The sequence below is a fragment of the Ictidomys tridecemlineatus genome, chromosome 5 (assembly GCF_052094955.1).
Source record: "Ictidomys tridecemlineatus isolate mIctTri1 chromosome 5, mIctTri1.hap1, whole genome shotgun sequence".
In the NCBI taxonomy this organism is placed as follows: Eukaryota; Metazoa; Chordata; class Mammalia; order Rodentia; family Sciuridae; genus Ictidomys; species Ictidomys tridecemlineatus.
In genome coordinates this window covers 160283127-160308919 of record NC_135481.1, presented here as the reverse complement: position 1 = coordinate 160308919, position 25793 = coordinate 160283127, and the positions used below count along the sequence as shown (strand labels likewise).

Genomic DNA, 25793 nt, shown 5'->3' with positions numbered 1-25793 from the left:
AATTGATTAGTTTATGAGATCAATGCATCCATCCACTTGAATGTATTTGCTGTGTGGTAACCTGTAGGCAGGTAGGGTATGGCTGGAGGAGGTAGGTCACTGGGGGCATACCTCAGGTCAGGGTTCTCAGATGCTTTCATTTCTGCCCCCCATTCCATGCTTAGATCCATACAGAAATGTCTCTAATAGGTGGTCCTTCCCATTGCACTTGACCTCCTCCTGTAACAGAAATTTAACTACCCATGAGACAACCTGGAAAGTCTCAAGCTGCTTTAGAAGCTGGAGTTCTGTCACTTCCCTGTGACTTATACTTCTTGGTCTTAGCTTAGAGCTCTGGACCCATGCATCCAGCCAGTTTTCACCTCCACAAGTAACCTTTAAGCTACTTAAGACACCTTCCTTGCTTTTTATAAACTTCTGATTCTCTAAGTACTAAGTGTTGTTTGGGGGATGAAGGTGGGGGTAGGTTTTAATGTCTTTCTGAGCCTCATGGAGATGTTACAAGTGTGAGGAAATTATGAAGTCAAAAACTTTGCAGAGAAGTCTTCAGTGGGACATAACATAACAGAAGATTAAAAACAAGAAACAAAATTAGAATTGTGATTATGTAAAATAAACATAAAACAGATTGCAAGGAAATATCTCCTGATAGAAAAATTATATTTAAAGGGTGATTTTTCTGCCTGATTTTCACAATATTTTATATTAAAAATGGAATTAAATTGTTTATAAATAATGCACTTGAGAACTTCTAAGAGAAAAGTGGAGTTTTATGGCTGAAGGAAGATAGAGATACTAATGAAGGAGGCATACTGGCTTCCTAGAGAAAGGGCTTACCACTTAGGTCATACTTAAATTGTCAAGAACCCTCTCCCTAGCCAAAACAAAATAAGATGTATTCTATTTAATGCCCAGTCCACCTGCTTGAGCTTAGATAGTTCAGTTGATCTTTTAGCCAATTTATCCAAAGCAACCAACATTCATTGTTCATAGAACATTCAGTTTTTCTCTTCCTCTTTTCTCCTTTCTCTCATAAATACTGTATTTGCTTTGGTTCATTGATAGTCCATGGATCATTTCCTTTATAATGGTCAACTTGCAAGCAAAAACTAATTAAAAATCTCTGAGTAACTTCTTTGACTTTTTGTTTAGTATAGAAATAAAAACAAACCTTCAATGACTCATTTTTCTAGCATCAAAAATAGAAGTTAGTCACCAATATTTATTTTATTTCTTGTTTCTTTTCTACACTAACATTCTGGTGTAGCTTCTCATTTCCCCTTGATTATGAACTACATCTGTCTTATCTTTATCCATCATGAAGTTATTTTTTTGTGTTTTTTGTTGTTTATAATAGAATTAATATTGATCATACAATGCAGAGTCTGAGAAGATATGAACAGATTGGAATATAGAAATATAATTTGTAAAAAACATCAGAAGCAGACATAAGTATTCTCTGCAGAGGGCTCTGTAATGAGGCAATAGCTAGGGGATGTTCCTCCTGGTGTAAAGAATGTGTTGCAGCATCTCTAAGACTTACATGATGCCTTGCTCAGACTGAGAAGAAAGTGGAATTACACTGCTTGCCAAGGTTGGAGCTGCCTTGAGGTAGTCTGGGGTGAATGCAGATACTAAAGCAGGAGGTTTGTGGGGAAGCCAGGACACAGACAGCTCTGATAGAAGGTAATTGTCCTCAGCTTGCAGAAAAGTAGACATGCCTGGGAAGGTTGTCCCAGAGGCTGTGGACCTGGGAAATGCACAGCTAGCTCAGATGAAAGCCTTGGTGGCTTTATTTAAGGATCCAAGCTCAAATTCTCCCACTTCTCTGTACTCCACAGAGCCAAGACATGTATCATTTTGAAAATTTCATAAATTTTGGATAGTTACACTTTTTAAGTGTCTTCTTTCTTCAACAAGCTTGTAACACCTACCAGAGCACAGAACAAAGATACATACCTGTGGCTTCCACAATATAAAGACTATATTTATCACATATATTTATTTTTAATTATATATTTTCACATATATCTAATGTATCTTAATTAATATATTTTTGATTACATAGTATACTTAATACATAATTTAATATATTTAATCCATGTGCTCTTTTTAGTCAAATATTATTTAGGGAAGAAATGGAATCCACTATTTCTAGCATCTACTATTGCCAAATATGTACTAGTTTCTTTCCTATGATTTATCTCAGAAATTGATATAAAAACCAGGCATTTTTGACAGTATTACCCTTAGATAAGTAAGGCTGGAGAAACCCTGGCTCTGTGTTTAGAAGTTCACCTTAAATCCTTCTCCAGCCATGACCCACCCAGTACCAAGGGTCAAGCAGAAAAAACCACCAGGACCTGCACCCCTTCTCTTACTAGATATGTTCTGAGTCCAGTGATCTCAGAATCCTTTGCCTTAATGATTCTGAGTCTTATTTCAGAACCTTCCTGGGCTCTTCACTCCTAGGGGCAGGCTTTGACTGAATAGTAGTAGCCTGTAGGTAGGTCACTCCTTAGGGCAGCGACCAGTTGAGGGAAAGGTGAATAGAACTTGGACTTGCCAACTGGATTTTCCATATGCTTTCTTGTGAAGTCCCTGGGGTTTGGGATAGAGAAGAAGAGGGCAGGGACCAGTTTGGGGTAGGACACTAGTTTCCCCTTGTATTCTGCATGGGGCTGCGTGTATTAGGAGTAGTTTTGAGTTTGTTTTTACTTCCTCCATTTTACAGAAGAAAAAAGCTGAATCTTAGAGAGACAAGCATCTTGTATAAGTTTCATACCTAAAAAGTGGAAAAGAAAAGATTTTTATTCACTACTTGGTCTAGTAATAAACAAAGTAACTGAGAATGATGACGAAATGGGCTATTCAGAAAGCTATTAGTCAAATGTAGCTTTTAGAATGATCTACCTTTCTAATTATTTTTGCTGATAAAGAGGATACATACTAGCAGTGTTGCTGAAAAAGCGAAATATTGCGTTTCACTAAAGACCTCTACAGATAAGACTACCGAAGATTAGAAAGCCCTTTTCAGTCTTCCACCTTCAAGTATTTGTATATAAATTTATAAACTGGGAGCTGACAGTCAATGAACAGGAATGTCACTACCTACCTATACAGTACACATTCAACTATCAAATTAAAAAGAATCTTATATACTGTACAAAGAACCTTATTATCAGGATAAAACCAAAGCTTTGCAGTTGGGATTTAGGTTATGTAAGACCAGCCACTCATTTTATGATAAAGATGTCAAGGCCCACAGAGGGTAAGCTAATTGTTTAGCTTAAATAATAAGTACCATGAAATTGGACCTTGACTTCAGAGGTACACTATAGCTAGTCTGTACTAACTTGAAAGAGACAATATTTAAATTTTCATGAGGTTTTCAAGTCAGCTGACCATGATCAGAGTATTTACACCACAGGATTTGGCAAACTCTACAAATCAGGGCTTTCCTCTTCTATCCATGGAGAACTGGTTGTTCAACTTTCACCAGCACACCATCGGCCAAGTTTTTTTTTTTTCCTCCCATGTCTTGAGAGATTGAACATTAGGTTTCTTGGACTAAAAACTTTTTCTCTGTTTTTATCAGTTATTCTGTTTGTTTGTCACTCTGTAGGGCACAGTACCCACAACATCTGCCAGATTTTCCTTCTGCAACCTTCAGACTTCCCAATTCAACTACCTGCTTGACCCTGCTAACCAGGAGTAAAATGAAACCCTTGATTCCTGATTGCTTCCTGTAGCTTGCCCTTACTTCTACAGGTATTTGCCCTGGTATGCTGGAAAGTATTCTTGATTATTCCCGTATTTTCCTCATATTGTGTGTTGAATTGTGTGCCCCACATTCATAAATACCTGTGAATGTGACTTTATTAGGAAACAGGATCTTCCAAATGCAAGCAAGATAAGCTAATATTGGAGTAGGGTAGATCCTTAATCCAATAGAACTGGTGTCCTTATAAAAAGGGAGAAGAGAGACAAAAATAGTTACGTGGGGAAAATTCTATACAATGACAGAGGCAGAAATTGGAGTGATGCATCTACAAGATAAAGGATGTCGGATTTCCAGCAACTACAAGAAGCTGAGAGAAAGGCATAGAACATAATCTCCCCTATGGCTTTGGTGGAAGCAGGGGAGAGAATAGCTCTGCTAAAAGCTTGGTCTCTAAAACTATTAAGAGAATAAATTTGTATTGTTTTTAAAATACCCAGTTTGTGGTGATTTGTTACAGGAACCCCAGAAACGAATATACCTCACAACCCTCACCCCTCCATGTTCAATCCACCAAAAGGGATTGTCAATTATGGCTCTAAATAGAACTCTAATATATCTACTTTTCTGCTGTCACATAAATTCAGGTCACCCTCATCTCTAGCTTGGACTGCAATTTCCTAACTGATCTAGACTTGACCCCACCAATCCATTCTGAAAGACCCATAAAAAACATTAAGTCATGTTACCTCCTGCTTAAAAAAGTGGATTTTTATTACTCTCAGTATTACATTCAAATATCTTAACATGGTTTTCAAGATGCTATCAGACCTTTGAAATCTCACTTTAGAAAATCAAATTCTCCCTGACCCTTTGGGATCCAGGTACATTGGTCTTTTTTTTTTTTTCTTCACCTTCAGTTTCTCCTCTTCCTTCTTTCTTCCACTTCCCCAAATTTAGCAAATTCCTTTCTATTTCAGCACCTTTTCAGGAAGTACTTATACTCTATAACTCCTCCTACTACTGTTCAAACCTGCTCCTTCTTAACTTTATGAATTCCCTCCTTCCACCATAAAAAGCATCTCCCTTTCCAGAGTTGTCTACAATGGGAATTTGCCATTCCCATATCTAGAAATGGAGTCTGATTTTCCTCAATTTGAATGTAGGCTGGATTCCTAACTTACTTGTAACCAAAGAACTTGCTGAACGTTTTGCTGTGTGACATCCTAGATTAGGTTCCCAAAGTTACAAAGCTTTCACTTAATTTTCTTGAGATACTTGATCTGGGGGAACATGGCCACTATGTAAGAAATTCAACTACCCTTAGACCACCAGGCTGGAGATACCATGTATGGATGCTAGAGTTGACAGCCCCATCTGAGCTCAGTCTTTCAGCCATTCCTAACACCAAACTTGTGAATCTTTATATCCTCTGTGTCATCCAATCCACCAGCTGAGTCCCACTGAGTGATTTTAGTCACTCCAAAGAGTAGAAGAACTGCCCAGCCACACTCTGCTTGAATTTCTGATTCACAGTGTCCATTAGACATAATTCAACAGGTATTGTTTTAAACCATCAAATGTTGGGATAATTTGTAATGTAGCAAAGAGGACATCTCTACAGTAGTTATTCACATCTCACAAACATTCACTCATTGTTCTGACATCTCCTGAGATCAGAAGCTCTGTGAAAGCAGGTATTATGTCTATCTTGATTATGATACTATCTCAATCAGCTAAAATAGGATTTGCTATGTTGTAGGTGCTCAAAAAAAAAAAAAAAAGTCCTAAAGTTACAGTATAGCAAAGTTGGGCTACTTAAAGCACAAAGACTTCTGGGATACCCTATGTTGAATGAAGGAAAAATGAGCTCTTTCAGTTCTGGCCACTTGAAATGAAATCTGACATTTGCAATTTCAGTCACAAAGAAATAACTTGGAACTAATTTCTTCCATGCTTCTAAACTGACCAGTCTTATTCAGAATCTTCTACTGAGATGACAAAATGTATTATAAGTTATATTAATATCTTTCAGGAGCTGAAGTAATTTGATACAATAAAGGTCAGAATGTAGCTTCATATGAAAGCTGAAAAGACTATGATTTAAGGGAGACTATCCAATATCAACAAGACACGTACTCTTGTTTTTTCACCATCAATTTTAATAAACTCATTAACCCATGTGATGATGTTTCTGCCAGTAAATATTATAGAAACTTATAATATTATAACAGTGAAACTGCCCCACATTCACCTTAAACAAAATAGAATGGGAATATCAGCCTCATTTACATAATTGTTTTGGATTCCCTAGACAGAAATAATTTTCAGGGTTGTCTTGTCCGGACATAATCTGCAATTCAAACTAGAGGTTTCAGAATTTTTTCATTCAGTTTCATTGTGATAAGAATCCAACCTGTCTCTTCAGGTTAAATCTTGCCTGAAATGTTTTACACATATCCTGGTCTTTTGTTGCAAAATGATTCTGACCAATCTAAAATTAGAGTGTGAAAACATTATCTCTTTATTTTTTCCACACCCATCTCTGAGACGTGAAAATGCCACCAACCAGATTTTCTTCTCATCTATGCCCTAATGTATTTTCTTATATAGTCATTTTATATTGATGGCTCTACACATATGACAATTCAACTTTACATTTTTTGACTTTATGATGTTGTGTACCAACACCCCATTCTGTTTCTCACTTTCAGTATAGTATTCAATAACTTAAATGAGATACTCAATACTTCATTATGACTTTGCCCAACTAAAGGATAATGTAAGAGTTTTGAGCCAAATTAAGGCAGGCTAGACTAAGCTGTGATGATTGATAGGTCATGTGTATTAAACACATTTTTTCATTTATAATATTTTCAACTTAAAATAGGTCTATTGGGACATAAGTCAAGGAGTATCTATATAGTTGCTCAATAAATACAAAATTAAATTACTTAATAAAGGATGCTCAAAATGGATCATATAATTAAAACTGATTACCTTGATTTCCCCTTCAAAGTATATGCATCACCTTAGATATTTAACTTCTTACATTCTAAAACAGTCTATATTTGTAAAATAGCTTGTATACAATTTTTATTTGAACTTTCTAAGAATTATTTCTCAGAGGTAGTTTTAATTATTGTATAAAGTCAGGATGGGTTAAGCTATGCTGCATTAACAAGTATCTCTCAAATATCAGTTAATTATTTATCACTTATGTTACATGGTGTTTGGGGGCCTAAAGGACGGGGGGCGGGTATCTATAACCCTTATAATCACTTAGGACCTAAGTCTGATAGAGGTTCTGTATTGGGATATGTTTCCAAGATCATGAAAACAGGAAACAGGGTTGCTAGCAAACTGTGCACTAGCTCTTGATGTTTCTACCTGGAAGTACTACATACCTAATTTTCTCACACTTTATTAGCCAAAGAAGGCACATGGCAATGCCAATTTTCAAAGGTTGTAAAGCTTTTAAGGCCTTCCAGAAGCCTGGTGAAAAAAGGTGACAAGAATTGGGATATTTTGCAGTGCTTTAATGAACATCATAAATTAGAAAGTGACCTACGGCCTCACAATCATTTGTTGAAGGGGAGCAAAAATTCCAGAATTTTTTACTCTTACCTGTAAGAGGATAATCTACTGACCATGTATTTCCCAATGTCCAGTAGAAGGCAGTTAAAATAAAGGAAACTGCCAGATAAATATAATCATTTTGGAGATAAACAGTTGATCTGTTTGTATAAGAAAATTGTTGCTATGATTTGGATGAGGTTTGTTCCTTCTAAAACCTATGTTGAAACTCAATTCCCATTGAAGCAGCACTGAGAACCAGGATGTTTGGCCTACATATATCGGGTAATGAAGGATCTGGATTATTCTATCCTTGGATTAATGAATTAATGGGTTATCATTGTAGTGGCTTTGTTATAAACATGAGCTACAGCACACTTCCTGTGTTTCACCATGTGTTGCCTTCCACCATGCTATGATGCAACAAGAAAGCTCTCACCAGATGCTGACTGGATTCCAGTGGCATATTCTTGAACTTTCCAGCTTACAGAATAGTGAGCCAAATAAACTTGTATTCTTTATAAATTGCCTAATCTTATATTTGCCATAGAAAATGGGCTAAGACAATTAGTATTCCATATCTTAGAGTATCTCTGTGCTTCTAGAACTAACTATTGTAAAACAATGGGATAATCTACTGACCATTCTTCAAGAGGAAATGCTTAGGATCTTGGTACCCAACAGCGTTGGCATCACTTGGGAGCTTGCTATAAAGGCAGCTTCTCAGGCTCTATCCCAGACCTAATAAATAAAAATTTGATTTTAACAAAATCTCTAGGTGAACCACATGCACATTAACATTTGAAAAGCAGTGAATTAGAACTTCTGGAGTATACCCATGAAATAATATGTCATGGTTGAAATTACACAAATGGTGCCCAAGGTTTAAAAAGGTTTTCTTTTTTTAAATTTGAATTTTCAAATAGCCATAGGGCTTATGATTAAAAGAAAATTAGTGATGAATCAGAGGAAAAGCAAAACCTGCTGTACTTGCTTGGTAGGCGGCTCTCCTGGGAATGGCATCTTATTTTTCTAGTCTCCAAGGGAATGGCAGGTATGTGATGTTACTTTAGCTGAATTCCAGGGAGAACAATACAGTATTGGCAGATAATACTATACTGAGCACAACCTACATATCTCACAATACTAAATGGTCAGAAGTTGTCTTTGGATTGGATATAAGGTCCTCAAAGGCAAATTTCTGTTTCAAACTTTGTGGAATGAACACATTTTCAGAGTCTTTCTCAGATTCCACCTTTTCTGGGAAAAAAGTTTATTTTGGTATACATGAATGACACTCTACTACTAACATTAACACAATTGTATGCATCAGAGGTAATACTCATTTGTTTTTGTTTCTGTTTTACTGTCTCTAAAAACAATAATGTGTTCACAAAGAATAAAACAGTAAGATTGAAGTAAAATAAAAAGAAATTAATTGCACAAAATTATTTGCTCTCTAAATGGGAGTTGCTTTTTAGGAAGTTTTAGCCAACATAATTTCAGCCACCTGGGAAAATGCAAACCTGATTTGGTGCTCAACAATAATGTTTAGAATTGTTTAATGCTTCTTGTGAAAATAATTTTACTCTACATAAATTTCTTAATGTAATCACCACCTGGGGAGAAAAGGAAGATACAAACAAATTGCTATACATTTGGTGGCTCTATCTAACATAAATAAGACATATATCCACCATGGTTTTATGATACATTTTCATTTATACAAGGCCCCTTCTCAAAACTAGTGCAGCAAGATACTGAGAACATTTAATGAGAAACATAAAACACGTAGAGATAAGGTAGGAAAATGTATGTGTATTTGGAATCACTTGGAGACACCTAAGTTATCATCCTTATAATTCAAATGTCTTGACACAGTTTTATTCCCACCTGGTTGTAGTAAATTTTTCTGTTGCCCCTAAAATAAGCAAGTTTTATCATCAGCAGATACATGAAACATGGATAGGGTGGTTATTGCACTGCTTCTAGGTTTAGTTCGATAAAAAGCCTGTTTTACAGGAAGGTAAATCATGTTGTCTACCTGAAATATGAGTCCAAACTGAGAATACCAAGAAAACATATTTGCTCTTTTACTTTAAAAAAATGTGAATTTTTGACATCTGATTCCTGCAAGAGGTCAGATGTTGTAGAGGATTTGGTTATAGAGGAATGCTAATTGTTTTACAGTACATTTGACCAGAATTTGGATGCTATAATGTTTATAACATTGCAGAATTACATAACCAGATGATGGAAGGTTTCTCACAGGACCAGTAAAGCTCCTCTCTTCCCTTCATTTCCTTCCATCCCTGCTTTGAGTTACTGGTTTTTCAAAATCACTCAGGAAACCACTGAAGATTGTTAACAGATTATTCAAAACCCCCAAATGACTACCCAAGGACAGGAAAATGCACTTTTTTTTTTTTAAAGAAGTACCTGGAAAACAGCATGCAGACCACTGCCAGTGAGCTGGCATCCTTCTCACAGTAATGAATAGTAGCCATTAATTTGGTTGTTAATGGAACACAATGTCAGTCTATCTTTAGACCTCTAAGGTTCCTGTGGTGTTTTCTTCCAAGCTGGAGTGGCTTTGCATGGGTATATGTATCTTCTTTTCATAGTTAATGAACTCTTGGATTTACTTATTTGTTTATTCATTCATTTATTTATGATTCTGGGGATTGAACCTACTACATCCCAGCCCCTGGCAGGATCCATTTATATAATACAGTTAAATTAGAGTTTATTTCCAGAAATGTATTTTAGCCATTCTCATTAGTATCAAACAGAATTAAGTCATTACTCAGATGCCCCTACTAGTGAGTAGGGCAGCTTGTCCTTTATTATGTAGAAATTATTTCTGTTGTAATTTGTTAAGGATACACTCATAAGTCTTTGAGATAAGATTACTTACATTTCTCCTAATTTTTATGATAAAAGAATGCTTTTCAGTGATCATTTAAGATTAATTCCTATCCTTATGTGCCTCTTAGTGATATCACATTTGCTTTAGTGTTGCCTAATTTTCCATGAAGCATCTTTCATTCATTCAAGATGTATTTGTTATCAGTCACTTTTCTAATTACTTGAGTGAGCAAAGCAGACAAAACTCCCTACCCTCAAGACACACACAATTTTCAAGTTGCATCTTTAGATGATCTTTCAAAATAAAAGATCCTAGCTGGTGAAATCAACTCATTTGGTCCCTATGTCCAAATCATAGCTAGCATTTAGTAGCTAGCTACGAACATTTATGAACCATTTATTTTATGTCTGGAAAATGGATAATCACTTTATAGTTAGCTCATTTAATCCTCACAATAACTAGAAGGAGGCATTATAAGATGCTTATTTTACAGGTGAGGAAAGTGAAGGTCAGAGATATTAAGAGGGGGACACATGATCGGATTCCTTTGGCTCTTAAAAGCCTTCCCATATTCCAGTGATGCCTTCCTTACACACATATGATGAATGTATGAAAGAATGGAATGAATGAATGCACCGTTTGGACTTACCACTCATCATAACATAAACACTAACTCCTTAAATTACTCTAGAAAGATTAGGCATTTTGTAGGGGAAAGGAGAGAGTAGGAGGGTTATTAAGGAATTAGTGGGTTTGATTTTGAGTGAGTTTAGGCAGTTGATCTTACCGTGACTGGGTACCTCCAGAGCTGAGGCATGGTCGCCTTATTTCCTAAGGGGGCAGATATACCAATTCTCTTTGCTCTGGAATCTCAAGCTGAGCTGCCTCTGAGATTCAAAACCAGTAGCAGTGCTGGAGAAGAGTTCCCTCAGAGACCCTGGAATGGGAGGAGACCTGAAGGAGGGGCATCTAAGGCGAGGTTAAACCGTGGTGTGACAGAGCCCACAGGAGAACCACCTGAGCGGGTAGTCTGCAAAAGAAACTGCGCCTGCAAAATTAGATAGGATTTGAAAAGATGGAAGGCACCGCTGTCTGGGGTAAAACCTCTAAAGGTTTTGGTAAAGGAAATGAATCACTTCCCTTCCTTTTTCCCTCACAGTATGGCTCTAGGACCCCAGTTAAATTTCCACACAATCTCTTTCCCTTCCCCATTCCCCTTTCCCGCCATCTCCCTCCTCTCCTCCCTTACCTCGCCAGGCATACGCATGCGCCGAGAGATTCTTAGCCGTGCTTGCCCGAGATCTGGTGGCATCGATCGACTCGGAGCTCGGCTTCTCGACCTGTCGGCGCTCGATTGAGAAGCGCGGTAGCCTTACTTCCGGTGCCTGCCTCTGTTTCCGGCTTTGGCTTCTTAGGCCTCAGGTGGGCAGAAGTGGCTTGTACCTTTCGGTTGCTGCGGAAGCTGGCCGGACTCTCCGCTGTTTGAACCGGAGCAAACGAGACACGAAGGTGGATTCGGGACGCATCTGACCACTGGTTCGCGAAGGAGTGGGCGTGGGGACGAGGAAGGGATCAAGACTAACGGGCTGGCGTGGCAAGGCCCTACGAATTTAGGAGCCTCCTCTCTAGTGGGACAGGTTGGGGCTTGGAATTTGTGGCAGCTTCTTTGGGCTTCGGACCCGGGCATTTGGCAAACGTGCGGGTGTTTGGAGAGGCAGGCAGCTTGCTCTTGCGAGGTAAAGGATAATAATGTGCTCGTGCTTGGCGTTTGCATTTAGTTCACTGCACTTTCAGGTGACTTTCAGCAGCTCTCTTGGATTGCGGAGGCGGGGGATGTAGCATTTTCTGGTGCCCCTTCACGAATCCAGCCCACCGTCAACCTCTAGATACTGCAAGATCATTTTGACTTAGGTCAACTTCCTACTAGTTGTCTACTTCATGACCCCCAGCCCTTCTCCAAATTTCAGTTTAGGGAGTTCCCAGTTTTTGAGAGGCGATATCTTTCATTCTGTTTTCTGCATAAGTATTACTCTTCCCTAGTAAGTCATCATGTGACGTTCGTATACATCGTAATATTTGTGAGATAAAGGAATATGTAGGACACGAAGGCAAGGGCTGAATTCTCAGGCCTGCTGCTTATTAGGTGTGTTTCATTGGGCAAGTCCCCCTAACTTTCAGTAACTGATAATATTAGCTACTAGGTCCTTTTTGACAATGCAAGAGTTCTATTGGGTAGGTACTGTTACTATTCCCATTTTACAGATGATGATCCGAGAGATTAAGGAACTTAACTTCCATGAAACAGCTAGTTAGAACCATAGACAAGGTTTGAGTTCCTATCTGGTTGGCACTAGAATCTGAGCTCTTAACCATCATGCAACACTTTTCTCTCTGAACTCCATTACTTCACATTGGTTAGTGGTAACCTTGGAGTCAACCTTGGTGATGGTGTATATAAATTAAAATAGGCATGAAAGTTCTATATAGGTGTACCTGTGAAGGACTTTGCAAACTTCATTTAATGATCTGTCATGATGATACTATATGTTTGCTGGTCTCTTTTTTATTTTTCTTCATATCTAAGTTTTTAAAGCATCAAAAAAGAAGTTATATCAGGCAGGTGAAAAAACTATCATTTCTCCTAAGTGGAAGGTAAATAAGAAAGTATTATTTTGAATAAAATGAGGTTATTGGAATATGGTTATGTACTGCTGATCCACCAAGTTTTAAATTAATTTATTCATTTTGTGCTACTGGGGATTGAACCCAGGGTTGCTGTTTCACTGACTTAACATTCCCCAGCGAAAGTTGCTGAAGCTGATTTGTAACTTGTTATCCTCTTTGTCTCAGTATCTAGAATAGCTAAAAGTGCAGGCATGTGTGCTACCACATCTAGCTTGTTCTACCAAGTTTTGAGCCTGAGCACTATTGTTTTGCCTAAAAAAGAGTACTAGCAAATACTAGGGAAGAAGTAAAGTCTACTGCCAACTGATAGTTTCTGACATTTGAGATTGAAGGAGAATTGAAAGATTAATAACCTTTGTGTTATGTCCTTTTGCCACATTCCAATATGATCTAATTCTTGTTAATAACAGATTATTTATTGTCTCTTTAGGCTACTTGAAGAATCTGACCCAAACATGGATATCAGACCAAATCATACAATTTATATCAACAATATGAATGACAAAATTAAAAAAGAAGGTATGTGTTTTTTAAAATATTTGTTCACAACTAAAAATGTGTTAGTTGGGCACAATGGTGCATGCATGGAATTACAGCAACTAGGGAGGCTGAGGCAGGATCGCAAGTTTGAGGCAAGCTTCAGCAATTTAGCTAGGTCCTAAGCAACTTGGTGAGACCCTGCCTCAAAATTCCCAGTATCCTATTCTCCCCATCAAAAACAAAAATAAAACTAAAACGTATTTATTGCCAAGTACAGTGACACATACTTACAATCTCCATGACTAGAGAGGCTGAAGCAGGAGAATCTCAAATTCAAGACCAGCTTTGGCAACTTAGTGAGATCTGATCTCAAAAATTAAAGAGGTCTTATGATGTAGCTCAGTGATAGAGTGCCCTGGGTTCAGTCCTCAACACCACTCCCTGCTCAAATGTGTTTATTCACTACTGTATTAAGAATTATACAGCTCCAAAACTTCTCATCTAGTCATTTTTCTTAGTGCCTGAAATAATAGTTTATTCTGTTTTATGTAAGGCATTTAAAACTTTTTTAAAATAGAAATAGGTAGAGCCTGACAGTGTGTGAGATTTGGTTTTACTCATTATGGTCTCAATATTGGGAATAATATGATGTGTTTTTATTAAAATAACTGTAGAACTAAGTAAATGAATAGTGGGGCACTCAATACAATGCCATTTTATGATGAATTTTGTCATTGTTTCATTCACAAATGACTTGTTTTTCCTTCTATTTGAACAGAATTGAAGAGATCCCTATATGCCCTTTTTTCTCAGTTTGGGCATGTGGTAGATATAGTGGCTTTAAAGACGATGAAGATGAGAGGGCAAGCCTTTGTTATTTTTAAGGAACTAGGCTCATCCACAAATGCTTTGAGACAGTTACAAGGATTTCCATTTTATGGTAAACCAATGGTGAGATAATCTTATTATTTCAACTTTAATCACTGTTAGTGGTACAGTAGACTTGTGAATGTCAACTTGAAACTGTGGCTATTGCTTTCTGCTTTTAATTATGCATTTTAGAGGGGATTTAGGTTTGCTTTATGTTATTTTTATAGAAATATACTAGTAGAGTCATATACTCCTAATTTATGCCAGTTTAAATGAGTAGAACCAAAGTACATTGAGACATACAACATTTTAAAAAATGACTATACAGGTAATATTCTTACCTTATAAAACCTAGATTTAATAATAACCCAGAAGATTTAAGAAGAAATCTCTTTTTTAAACTTGTAAAAACAACACAAAACAAAAATTGTGAGAGAAAAGGAAATCCAGACTGAAGTTTCAGCAAATACTGTGGGGAAATACTGCGTATCAGAAGCTATACAGTATAGAAAGGGCAGTACCTTAAGGAAAAGTCATAGATTTTAAACTGACAAGTTTTATGTCACATGAGTGGAAATGAAATAGCTATGCATGGAGTGCTTTAAACTCTGGAGTGACAGTGAGATTCACATCTAGCTGATGGTTGAATATTGGATTGTTGTGGGGCCAGACGGAGAGCAGGGAACTCAATCAGTAAACTCTTGTTCAGGTGGTAGTGGACTGTGTAATGGTAGAAACAGTAAAAAGCGAGGGTCCTACAAATGTGAGCAAGTATACTACCTTAGATATTACAAACTGATTTTCCTCAGGAATTAGAATGTGGTGTGGAGGGGTCTTGGAGAGAGAATTAAGGCCCAGGGTTCAGAGGGTCTGTGTCCTCATTCTGGTTCTGCCACTGATAGATTCTGTGCCTATGGTCAGTTTAAATGTATAAGCAGGTTGGATTTCCTTTACTCTAAACAGGTATTAACAAATGCTCTAAAAGGACTAGATAGAAATACTTTTGACTCTGTGGGTCACATACAGTTTCTGTTTCCTGTTCTTGTGTGTGTGTGTGTTTTTTTACCTGCCCTTTAAAATTGTATTTAAAAAATTCTTAAGTTACAAAACAAGCCATATCAAAACAGAATGACTGGATTTGGCCCACAGACTGTTGTGTAGTCCACTGGTATCATCCCTTCATTTCACAGATGAAGAATCAGGCACAGAAATATTATTTGATCATCCAGGTTATATTAATATAACCAGGGGCAACATCAGAACTTAAAAACATCTCCTAACACCTAGTCTTGTGATTTTTCTTTTTTCTTATGCTAGGAGTTTAAACTTTCTGTAAAGGGTCAGATAGTAAATATTATGGATTTTGCTAGCCAGGTGATCTTTGTTGCAGCCACTCATAGAATTCTGCCAACATAACAAGAAAAGCAGCAGGAGATGAGATGAAAATGAATGGGTATGGCTGTGTTGTATCAAGACAGACATAATTTATAAAATCAGGTAGTGTTAGCTGTGGACCCTTAGTTTAAGGACCCTGTTCTACATCCTGCTGTTCCCTGAGTTTGAGTAAATTGTCATTTTCTGAAACCAGCTGAACTTTCTTTCTAGTATGAAGAAATAGCATAATTGAGTTCTCAGTTGGTAGGCACATAAGATTGGTTTTTAGGCTTTTCCCTGAATGGCTGAGTGGAGATGACAGTTTTTTTGTTTGTTTGTTTTTGGTTTTTTTTAGAGAGAGAATTTTAATATTTATTTTTTAGTTTTCGGCGGACACAACATCTTTGTTTGTATGTGGTGCTGAGGATTGAACCCAGACTGCACGCGTGCCAGGCGAGCGTGCTACCACTTGAGCCACATCTCCAGCCCAAGAGATGACAATTTTGAGTGTTCCTGTTTACTCAGATACAGGAAAGGTGGAAATCATTTGCTGTATTTGGCACCAGCCTCATATTGCCAACTAATTATTTAATACCAGTGGAAAATGTCTGTCTGATTTTATATATGAAGGCATTTTGGAGGTTTTTTTCCCTGCCTTCAGGAAAGTAGCAGGTCTGCCATATTTCTAGAAGAGGAGGAATGAAATTCTTTGAACTTTCTCATTTATGTTTCTTTAACTGCTTTTAGTTGCTCTTCTGTTAACCTCAATATACTAAAAGAGAAAGAAAATTTGCTTTCATTTGTAATTCTGAACAAAATTATTTTTTGTGATTCGAGGACATTTATTTACTTAATTCCAAAAATACCTCAGTAAAGTAGAATCATCTTTGTCTGTCATGAAACCTTTAGTATAAATGTATATCTTGGCCTTCTCTATCTGTAAGTTACAAATGAATTTTTATCTTTTCTGATATTTAGTTTAGGTCAGGGTTTCTAAATGCTAACATTTTTGATGTTTTGAACCAAATAATACTTTGTTGTAAGGGGCCTTTTTGTTCATTGTAGGGTGTTTAGTAGCATCCCTGTCCTCTGCCCACTAGGTGCCAGGAGCATGTCAGCCAGCAGTGTCTCCTGAGAGTGCATCTGTCTCCAGGAAGTAAAATTGCCTGTAGTTGAAAACCACTGGCTTAGACCAGCTAGTTAAGAACTGTTGCTGAGATCATATATTTTCACAGGTTACAGCATCATAAGGAGAAATCAGGTCACCTAAGGTCTGTTTAGGACAGAGTCAAGTTGAAGAACTAGCGAGTTGGGAGAACATACTTGGAATCAAATTAGAATTTAGTGTGAGCTGTCAGCCTGTCTGCTTTGATTAGATCATGATGGCAAGACTAGCAGAGCTGCTTGCAGGAATAAGTACACCTAGAGCTAAAGAAGTTCAGTGGCCTATCCCATGCAGAAAAGGCCTGGGGTCCTGAAGTGTGGTGCTAGGCCATCTTTTCCCTTGTTTCTCTACCACATTCATCTCCAGTTGAAATAAAGGAAAAGAAAGAATTGCTCTTGGTTTTGACAAGTTTCCCGCCTTCTAATCCAGATCATTTTATGTGGTATTTTTTCTTTTCAGACCAAGATCAAATTCTTGTATACAAGGTAATTTTAAATGCTAATTGTAGGACTATTGTGTTTGATGTGATCAGAGAGGTGGTTGCTCTTTCAGCTCCAGAGTAGAAGTGTTTGCTTGGAATGGAATTTGGAATTTGCAGATAATTGTACCCCAGATAAAAGTTTAATTCATTGTAAAAAATTTTGGATAGTTTATTGATGTTGAATTAGCTGGGTGGTGATGCTTTAGGCCAGGGCCACACTAAAAAAGTTGTTTTCCGAGCCTGTAGTATCACCATCCTCTTGTGCTTATTAAAAGTACAAAATCTCTGGACTCACCCAAACTTACCGCATTTTTCCAGGCAATTAAATTCCACACTGTAGTTGAAATGCCATCTTAGACTAGTGGTTTTGAGTGCTTCTATGTCCTCAAAGGCACTTTGGTTCCTGCTGGCTCTGACATGGTAAGAATGAAGCAAGTGGCCTAGCATTAGTAGCTGTAATGTTATACTTTTATTCCCTTTAAAAAAAAATTTTAAATCTAAGTTGATGCTACTGTTAAAGTCATTTCATTAAAAAAAAAAAAATAGATTCAGCTGGGCTTGGTAGCACATACCAGCCACTCAGAAGGCTGAGATCAGAAGCTCAAGGCCAACTTAAGCAATTTAGCAACCCTGTCTCAAAATAAAAAAGGGCTAGAGATGTAGCTTCGTGGTAGAGTGCCCCTGGGTTCAAGCCCCAATATGGGGGTTAGGAATTTGCAGGGGAACCCCACATTCAAAGGCAGTCATTCCCAGTTTTTAATACTTGAACCATTAAAACTAACAAATTCTAGATGACATATTCCAAGGCTGGTTTGGTACATATGGACCCTTCTACTGAGAGTGGCTGGTAAGAGCTAGGCAAGTTTCTAATGTAGTTTTCTCTTACCAGATGGAGAGAAGCAGAAATACAGATATTACAAAGTCTGGTTTTTCCCATTTGAAAATGTATAATTTTTCTTTGAGTATACACAGTTGAATCTTTATCTTACTTGTAAATCGTAGACCACACTGTATTTTCATTTGGCACTCAGTGTATTTTGATGATTTCCTTAGGGATGTGTGTAAGATTCTCTTATAGTGTATTTGTGTAATGGAATTTGAATCATTAATGACTAGTGTAAGTAGTCTTCAGCATAATGAGATATAATCTGTTTTCATATAATTAAAACAGCGAATCCAGTATGCAAAAACAGATTCTGATATAATATCTAAAATGCGAGGCACTTTTGCTGATAAAGAAAAGAAAAAAGAAAAGAAAAAAGCCAAAACTGTGGAACAGACTGCAGCAACTGCAAACAAAAAGCCTGGTCAGGTAAGACAGAATAGAAGTTCATATTTTTTTGATGTTAAGAACTTGATAGAAAAAGTCAGGCCTGGTGGTGCACAGCTATAATTCCAGTGACTCGGGAGGCCAAGGCAAGAGGATCGCAAATTAGAGACCAGCCTCAGCAATTTAGTAAGGTCCTAATAAGCAACTTAGTGAGACCCTGCCTTAAAAAAAAATTTTTTTTTAAAGGGTTGGAGATATAGCTCAGTAGTAAAGTGCCCCTGGGAAAAAACCGGCCGTAGCCCACCTGCCCTATCCCCTCACAACCTGGGAGGTGGGAGGAAACTTGGTGGATTCTTGTCGTAGACAGGGGGATCTTTGAGGCATGTATTTATAAGAAGTTGAAATAAACTGAGTTCTAAAATTCCAATGTTTATATTTTAGCAGTAAATTAAAATATAAGTCTTTTCATATAGAGATTTTAAAAATAGTTTTATTCTTTGCATGAAATTTAATTTCATCTTTCTTCAAAAACACATTAATACCTCTTGGTTTACCCTTCAAGTTCTGTTGCCTATGAATAGTACTGCGGCTATTATCTTTAATCATGAGTGCTCCTCTCAAAGCTTTCTTTGAATAATTCAGGAATACAAAATCTAATTTGAAATACCAGATAAAAGCAAATTACTATCCAAAAGATAGTTACTTATGGATTGAAAGTGGTTAGAAATCAATTTCAGTAAGTATAATGCTTATATAGAGTTCGGTGTATTTATCTATTTTTAAGTAAGACCAGTCCTCATTTTTTTCCTCTGTTATGTATTTCTCCATAATTTTAAAGATTAGAAGTTAAATTTTATGATATGGTCCTATAAATTTAGGGTTAGACTTTTCAAAAGTAATGGCTGAATTAAATACATGAATATTTGAATCAGAATAAAAACGTAGGTTCTTAAAGTAAAATCAAATGGAATAACATACCTTTAAAAATTAATGTTATTTTTATGTTATAAATGCCTTTTGCCCTTTTAAAGAAATTGAAAAGCTTACCTGTACCCCTATTTCTTTTCTTTAGGGAATACCAAATTCAGCTAATCCCCAAGGAAATTCAACACCAAATCCTCAGGTAATATTTTTTCCATGTGATGCTTTCTTTAAAACAAAATCGTAAAAATCATAACAATAACTTGCATGTCCAAAACCAAAATTATCTCACCTATAAGACATATGTTAAGTTGCATGCTATTTTAAGAAACTCATTTCTTAAAACATTTTAAATTCATTTAAGAGGAAGCCTTTTTTGGTTTTATTAGTATATTTCAATTACGTACTCTAGGTGATAAAATTCTCCAAATATGATTGACCTCCAGATGCTTAAATCATAAAAATTGCCTTAATTACTATTAAGTACTTAAAACCTGTATAAAATTGCATTGTTCCAAACTTGGGATGTCTTAATTTAAATGTTTGTGTCTTTAAGTTGCTGTTTGGAGAAATAAATATTTCTCCAGTGCTATTGCTTTTTGGCTTCATTGTTTGGTGTCATAAGATTTCACAAGCCTATACTGGTGTATAGCCCTCTGAAGTTTAGGTTTTCCCGTGAGAACCAAATGGCTTACAGTGCTGTGTATACTTACAAGCTAACTTTGCTTCTTTTTTTTTTCTTTATTTCTTAAATAGGTTCCTGATTACCCTCCAAACTATATTTTGTTCCTTAATAATTTACCAGAAGAGACTAATGAGATGATGCTGTCTATGCTGTTTAATCAGTAAGTTTTCTCATAAACAAGCCTCCTGACAGGACAAATAGCACTTCCACGGGTTGCATCCATTTGTCATCCCACAGCAGCAGTTCCTTACAGGTTCATTTGATTTGGTCCAGAATTAATCACAGATTGAAGCCAATCTACATACTCAGCAAATAAAAATCTAAATTTCATCTAATGTTTGAATTATTAGTTCTGATTAAATGAGTAAAACAGGGAGTACAGCTTTGATACGGTGGTGGAAATAAAATTAGCATAGTTTTTTTCAGTTCTTAATTTCTCTGTTTTTGTGGTACTAGGGACTAGACCCAGAGTTTAGTATTTGCAAGGCACTTTACCATTGAGCACATGCTCAGCCCAATATATGCAGTTTTTCATGGCATTTAGTTATATCTTATGTTCTTCCATCCTACTCAAGATTCTTGGTGTGATATGGTTATTTTTCCTAAACCAATGTCAACAAATTATCTACATTTTAAACAGAAAGCAGATATTTATGTATTTGCATACATATATGAATTGTTTTTATTCTTCTTAGGTTCCCTGGTTTTAAGGAAGTGCGTCTGGTACCTGGGAGGCATGACATTGCTTTTGTTGAATTTGAAAATGACGGACAGGCTGGAGCTGCCAGGGATGCTTTACAAGGGTTTAAGATCACACCATCCCATGCTATGAAGATCACCTATGCCAAGAAATAACATTTGGGGTACTCATCTTTAATGGACTTGGTATTATTTATGGTATTTGTTTTGGTAACATTTGGCCAGGTCATTTTAATGGTTGGAGGTTGGGGAGAAGTGAAAGTGAAATTTTTATGAAAGACTTAAAAATTCAACCATTCTTTCTTTAGCCTGAGTGAACTATGAAATGTGAAGGCCTTAATTTTGTATAATAAACTTCTCTTTGTATTCTCTACATATAATGCTTCGTTTATTGGCCCATTACCCTGTCATCAGATGCTTATTCTAGTTTAGAACACATTTTAAATCATAGAAAACTCTGTATTGATATGTTTTTCTGTTGTTATTTTGGAACAGCTAATGATACAGCAACATTGAATCATTTTAACAAAAGGTAAACGGAATTAGTGAATAGCAGCTAGTAAATGACTTATCTTGATAGTTAAAATGAACATCTGGGTATTACAAGAAAATGAGACCTGAGCAGTATCTAAATTTGCAGAGTATTTTGCTGGTAGTAGGGATTTCACAAATCTTGTCATGCAGTATTTAATTGGATAAAGGCCATTTGTGAGTAATTGAGCTTACTGTTGTCTAGGAAAACAGAAGAAAAGGGACTGCTGTCTTCAAATTTTGCATATTTTTTCTCTTCCCTCTTGGGGCAGGACTATTTCTTTTTTTAATTTTTAATTTATTTATATATCAGCGGAATGCATTACAATTTTTATCATACATCTAGAGCACAGTTTTTCATATCTGATTGTATATACAGTATATTCACATCAATTTGTATCTTCATACATGTACTTTAGATAATAATTCCATGCCCCCTCCCTTCCCCTCCAACCCCCCTGCCCTATCTAGAGTTCATCTATTCCTCCCATGCTTCCCCTCCCTATCCCACTGTTAATCAGCCTCCTTATATCAAAGAAAACATTCGGCATTTGGTTTGGGGGCAGGACTATTTCTAAGGACTATTGCTTAGTTAAAATCTAGTTTCATTATTCGGGGATCTCCAGGGGAAGATTTTGTGATTATAATCTTTAGTACAAGATAGGCTGATTAACAAAGAGTTGCTAGCGTTAATCTTTTCTACTTCTGTAATGCTTAAATACCAATTTTTTCATTTGATATTGATACCCCTGTTAAAATCCTGGGTATCTTTAGAAGTAGACAACTTTTTACAAGTATAACATGTTAAGCTATTATTTTTTGGTGTTCTTGCTTTAGTATTTCTTTGAATATGACTTTCCCTTATCACTTAAAATTTGTATTATATACTTGTGAAAAGGCCACTTTTTCATTAAGAGGCAAAATCATTTTTTATTCCTTAAATTGCCACATTCAGGGTTGGATTCTGCTGAATGATTTTCTTAACCCAGTTGTCAAGCTCATGTACTTTGGTAAGATGCATCAACAGTGATTACTAGAAAAAGGACCATGCTCTTGGATGTTATGGCAATTTTGTTATTAAACGTTCTTACTCTCATCACTGTGTTTGTTTCAAAATAGAAAATATTTCATAGCCTGATTCAAAGCTGTGGGCCATTCTTTAAGTGGCTTTATCAGAGCAAGTAGAAAGCCCAGGGTTGCTAGGGTGGTGTGATAAGGAGAAAGGAGGGGAGAGGATTATAGAAGAGGATTGGATAGGCTTTTTAAGGAATCACTTATATTTTAATGAAATTGGGAGATGATTGTAAAATTGAATTACAATTCATATACAGTAAAAGTCACCCATTTTAGTGTTCCATTTAACTACTTTTGGCAATTATATATAGTCATGTAGTAATCATGAGGCAGAGCATTTCATCAGCCAATGATGTTTCCTTGTGCTCCTTTGGAGTCAATTCTTCCCAAGTTCAGCCCTAAACAACTGCTTATCAACTTTCTGTCCCCATAGTCTGCCCTGTTCAGAATGCTTTTAAGATGGATCTGTATTGTTGCATGTATTAGCATTTTGTTCCATCAATGGATTGGCCATTGTATTCTTTCCAGTTTATTTACGTACAGGTGTATATGGCTGTATGTTGTGCTAGATCTTGATTAGAAGAGTGATGTTAACATACATTTTAGTTTTTTAAAATTTTGATAGAATTTCCAAATATGTGAAAATTAACAAAAAATAGAATACAGAACTCCCATAAACACTTCAAGATTATCCAATTGTTAACATTTCTAAACCATTTGAGGCTAAGGTTACCTGACTCCCAATTACCCCTTAATACTTCAATGTATTTCCTAAGTAAAAGATCACTGTCCCGCATAACTGCAATACAACATCAAAATCAAAGCAACATCAATTCCTTATTGTCATCCAATCCAAATTTTGCTGATAACCCAATAACATCCAAGAAGCCTATCCAGGATCATGTTGCATGTAGTTAACATGTCTCTTGAGTCCATCCCCCTAGGCCCAACCCCTCAAAGGTTTCACCACCTTTCAATAGAGCCACCCTGAGGACAATCCTTTAACATATTTTGAGGGATTTTCAAGATCCAAACTACAGCAACCTCCTCTAAGACTTCCAAAATTTAGTATCAAAATGCTCATGGATCATAGAGACATGTAAAGTTAAGTTTATGTTACTCCCACTTGTCTGCTTCTGGACTTCTTTCCCATGGAGAGAGACACTACTAGAAGTCACCAAATTTAAAGCACCAGTACAGAACTCCATCTATTCAACAAATATTTACTGAGTACCTGTTATGTGCCAGATACTGTTCCAGGCACTAGAAATATATCAGTGAATTAAAGAAGGCCCAAGCCCCAAAAGTTTTTCTAGCATTAGGATACAAAGAACAAGTTTTTGTAAAAGTGGATCTCTGTCCTCATCAACTGTTTCTTGAACAGATCTCAGTCAGGATGCTCTCTCTGACTTGGTTGATGATGGGATTTTGGAACAGAACTCATCATCCCCTCACCCCCAGATATGGTCAACTCACAGAATGCGGGACAAGAATTCATATTACTAAATAATTTGTGGTAAAATCCAAAGGATTTTATCCTTTTCCAAAGGATACTTAGTAAAGCAAAATATAATAAAAAGGTTTTATTGTTTAGGATATATGTATGTGTATGTGATAAAATTTTACTGTTTGTATATTGAAAGGGTTTAGGGTGTGTGTGTGTGTGTGTGTGTGTGTGTGTGTGTGTGTGTGTGTGTGTTTGAATTATTTCTTGAGGAGGATCTTTTATACACTTGGCCCTGATTTGGAAGCTTGTTTTATTTAATACCTTCATTATGGACAAGGAAGCTCAGGCACACAATAGCCAAAGTAACCTTCCTTTATTAACCACCCTGTTCAATGTGCTATTTCCACTCATCACTATCTGTTATGGTTTGGATCTAAAATGTCCCCCCAAAAGTTTGTTGAAAGCATAGTTCCTAATGCAGCAAGGTTCAGAGGTGGAGCATTTAGGGAATTATTGGATTGTGAGTATTATAAGTCCATTCATGAATAAATACATTTAATAGAGTAACAATTTGAAAGGACTACTGGGCAGTAATTGTAAGCAGATGGAGCATGGCTGGAGGAGGTGGGTCACTGGGTACTTGACCTGGAAGGGTTCATGCTTCCCCACCCTTTCACTTTCCTTTCCTCTCTTCCCCCTTTCTCCTTTTCCTTCCCCCCCCTTTCCTTGCTGCTTTCCTCTGCCACACCCTTCCACCACAATGTTCCACCTCACCTTTGGCCCACACCAATGGAGTCAGTTGACCAATGGACTGAGATGTCTGAAACCATGAGCCAAAGCAAACTTTTCCTCCTCTAAGTTGTTCGTGTCAGGTATATGGTCATAGTGAAGAAAAGCTATCTCATGCTGTCAAGTTAGAATTGGGGTTTTAAGTCTTCTATTTCTTGCTTCGTGCCAAGGAAAGGATGAATTAGAAATCATTTTTGAAAACAGAATGTTGGTGCATTTTTCCTTCCTATAATCTAGATGCCTAAAAGTATCTTTGGGAAGAGGGAAACATCAATTAAATCTTATTCCTGATCAGGCAGCTGTTTTACAAACTGTTACAATCTCAAACCAACCCTCAACATGGGAGAGTTAAAAGACAATTGCTGTTAAGAGACACTCTAAGAAATGGAACTGCATGAACGGATTGCTACATCACGTACAGGTCCCCAAAGCAGAATAAAATGACAAAGCCACATTCAAGCTATCACAGCCTAACAAATGGGTTAATGCTAACGTGAAGTGGGTTTTGTTTGTTTGGGGTTTTTTTTGTTTGTTTTTTCTTTGTTTTGGTACTGGGTTCAACCCAGGGGTACTTTACTGAGCTATGTGCCAAGCCCTTTTTATTTGTTGGGACAGATTCTGGCTAAATTGTTGAGGCTAGCCTAAAACTTGCAATCCTCCTTCCTCAACCTCCTAAGCCTCTGGGATTCCAGGTGACTAAATGTGAAGTTTTTATTGGTCTTTTGAGAGTGAAGAAATAAAAGAAATGCCAAGCCTTTTAGGCTCATCCTGGGAGGGCCTAGAAGGCATCTGCAGTAGACAGAGGCAGAATGGAGACTAGAGGCCGTCAGGTAAAAATTTGCTTGCAAATAGAAATATGAACTTTCAATAACACAGCAAGCAGTTGAACCTAGCAACTATCTCAAGGAACTGTGGTCACTGGAGGTTCAGTAAGAGTCTGTCTGGAGCTTGCTCACCTCCTTCCTCTGTATTTTCAGATGTACTCTTGGCACCTTTAATCTTCCAATGACATCTTTTTCCTTCAGTTTCCAAATAGATGTCCCATCTGGAGAATTATTAAAATAGAGACTCCTGTAGGGTCTAAGGATAGGCAGGAGAGCGGAGAGGGTAGAAGCAGCCTCCTTGCTGTGGCCTCCAAAGCCCTGTAGGATCTCTA

General features: G+C 36.9%; 1 protein-coding gene and 1 long non-coding RNA gene across 3 annotated transcripts in view; one reads left to right on the top strand and one right to left on the bottom strand.

Annotated features, from left to right (window-relative positions):
- LOC120886270 (uncharacterized) overlaps positions 1–11401 on the bottom strand; it is a 73822-nt gene extending 62421 nt beyond the window's left edge. Inside the window, exon 1 of the long non-coding RNA XR_005729109.2 lies at positions 7940–11401. This is a non-coding gene — a long non-coding RNA (uncharacterized LOC120886270). The remainder of the gene's footprint in view (positions 1–7939) is intronic.
- Positions 11402–11519: 118 nt separating this feature from the next.
- Positions 11520–22423, top strand: Snrpb2 (small nuclear ribonucleoprotein polypeptide B2). 2 transcript variants are annotated; one of them, XM_013356424.4, is made up of 7 exons: positions 11520–11675; positions 13282–13370; positions 14110–14282; positions 18393–18533; positions 19564–19614; positions 20169–20257; positions 20793–22423. In XM_013356424.4, exons 2-7 carry the CDS (start codon positions 13307–13309, stop codon positions 20950–20952), a joined length of 678 nt encoding a protein of 225 aa, XP_013211878.1. In that variant the 5' UTR covers positions 11520–11675; positions 13282–13306; the 3' UTR covers positions 20953–22423. The 2 variants fall into 2 exon arrangements, with proteins under 2 accessions (XP_013211878.1, XP_005320511.1); XM_005320454.5 differs by having other exon boundaries at positions 11537–11702.
- Positions 22424–25793: the final 3370 nt, after the last annotated feature.

Excerpts from the sequence above, each read along its gene's own strand:
- Snrpb2 (XM_013356424.4), top strand. The coding sequence starts at position 13,307 with ATGGATATCAGACCAAATCATACAATTTATATCAACAATATGAATGAC. Across the intron at positions 13,371-14,109 it reads TGACAAAATTAAAAAAGAAG|AATTGAAGAGATCCCTATAT; the intron begins GTATGTGTTTTT and ends CTATTTGAACAG. Across the intron at positions 19,615-20,168 it reads ATTCAACACCAAATCCTCAG|GTTCCTGATTACCCTCCAAA; the intron begins GTAATATTTTTT and ends TTTCTTAAATAG.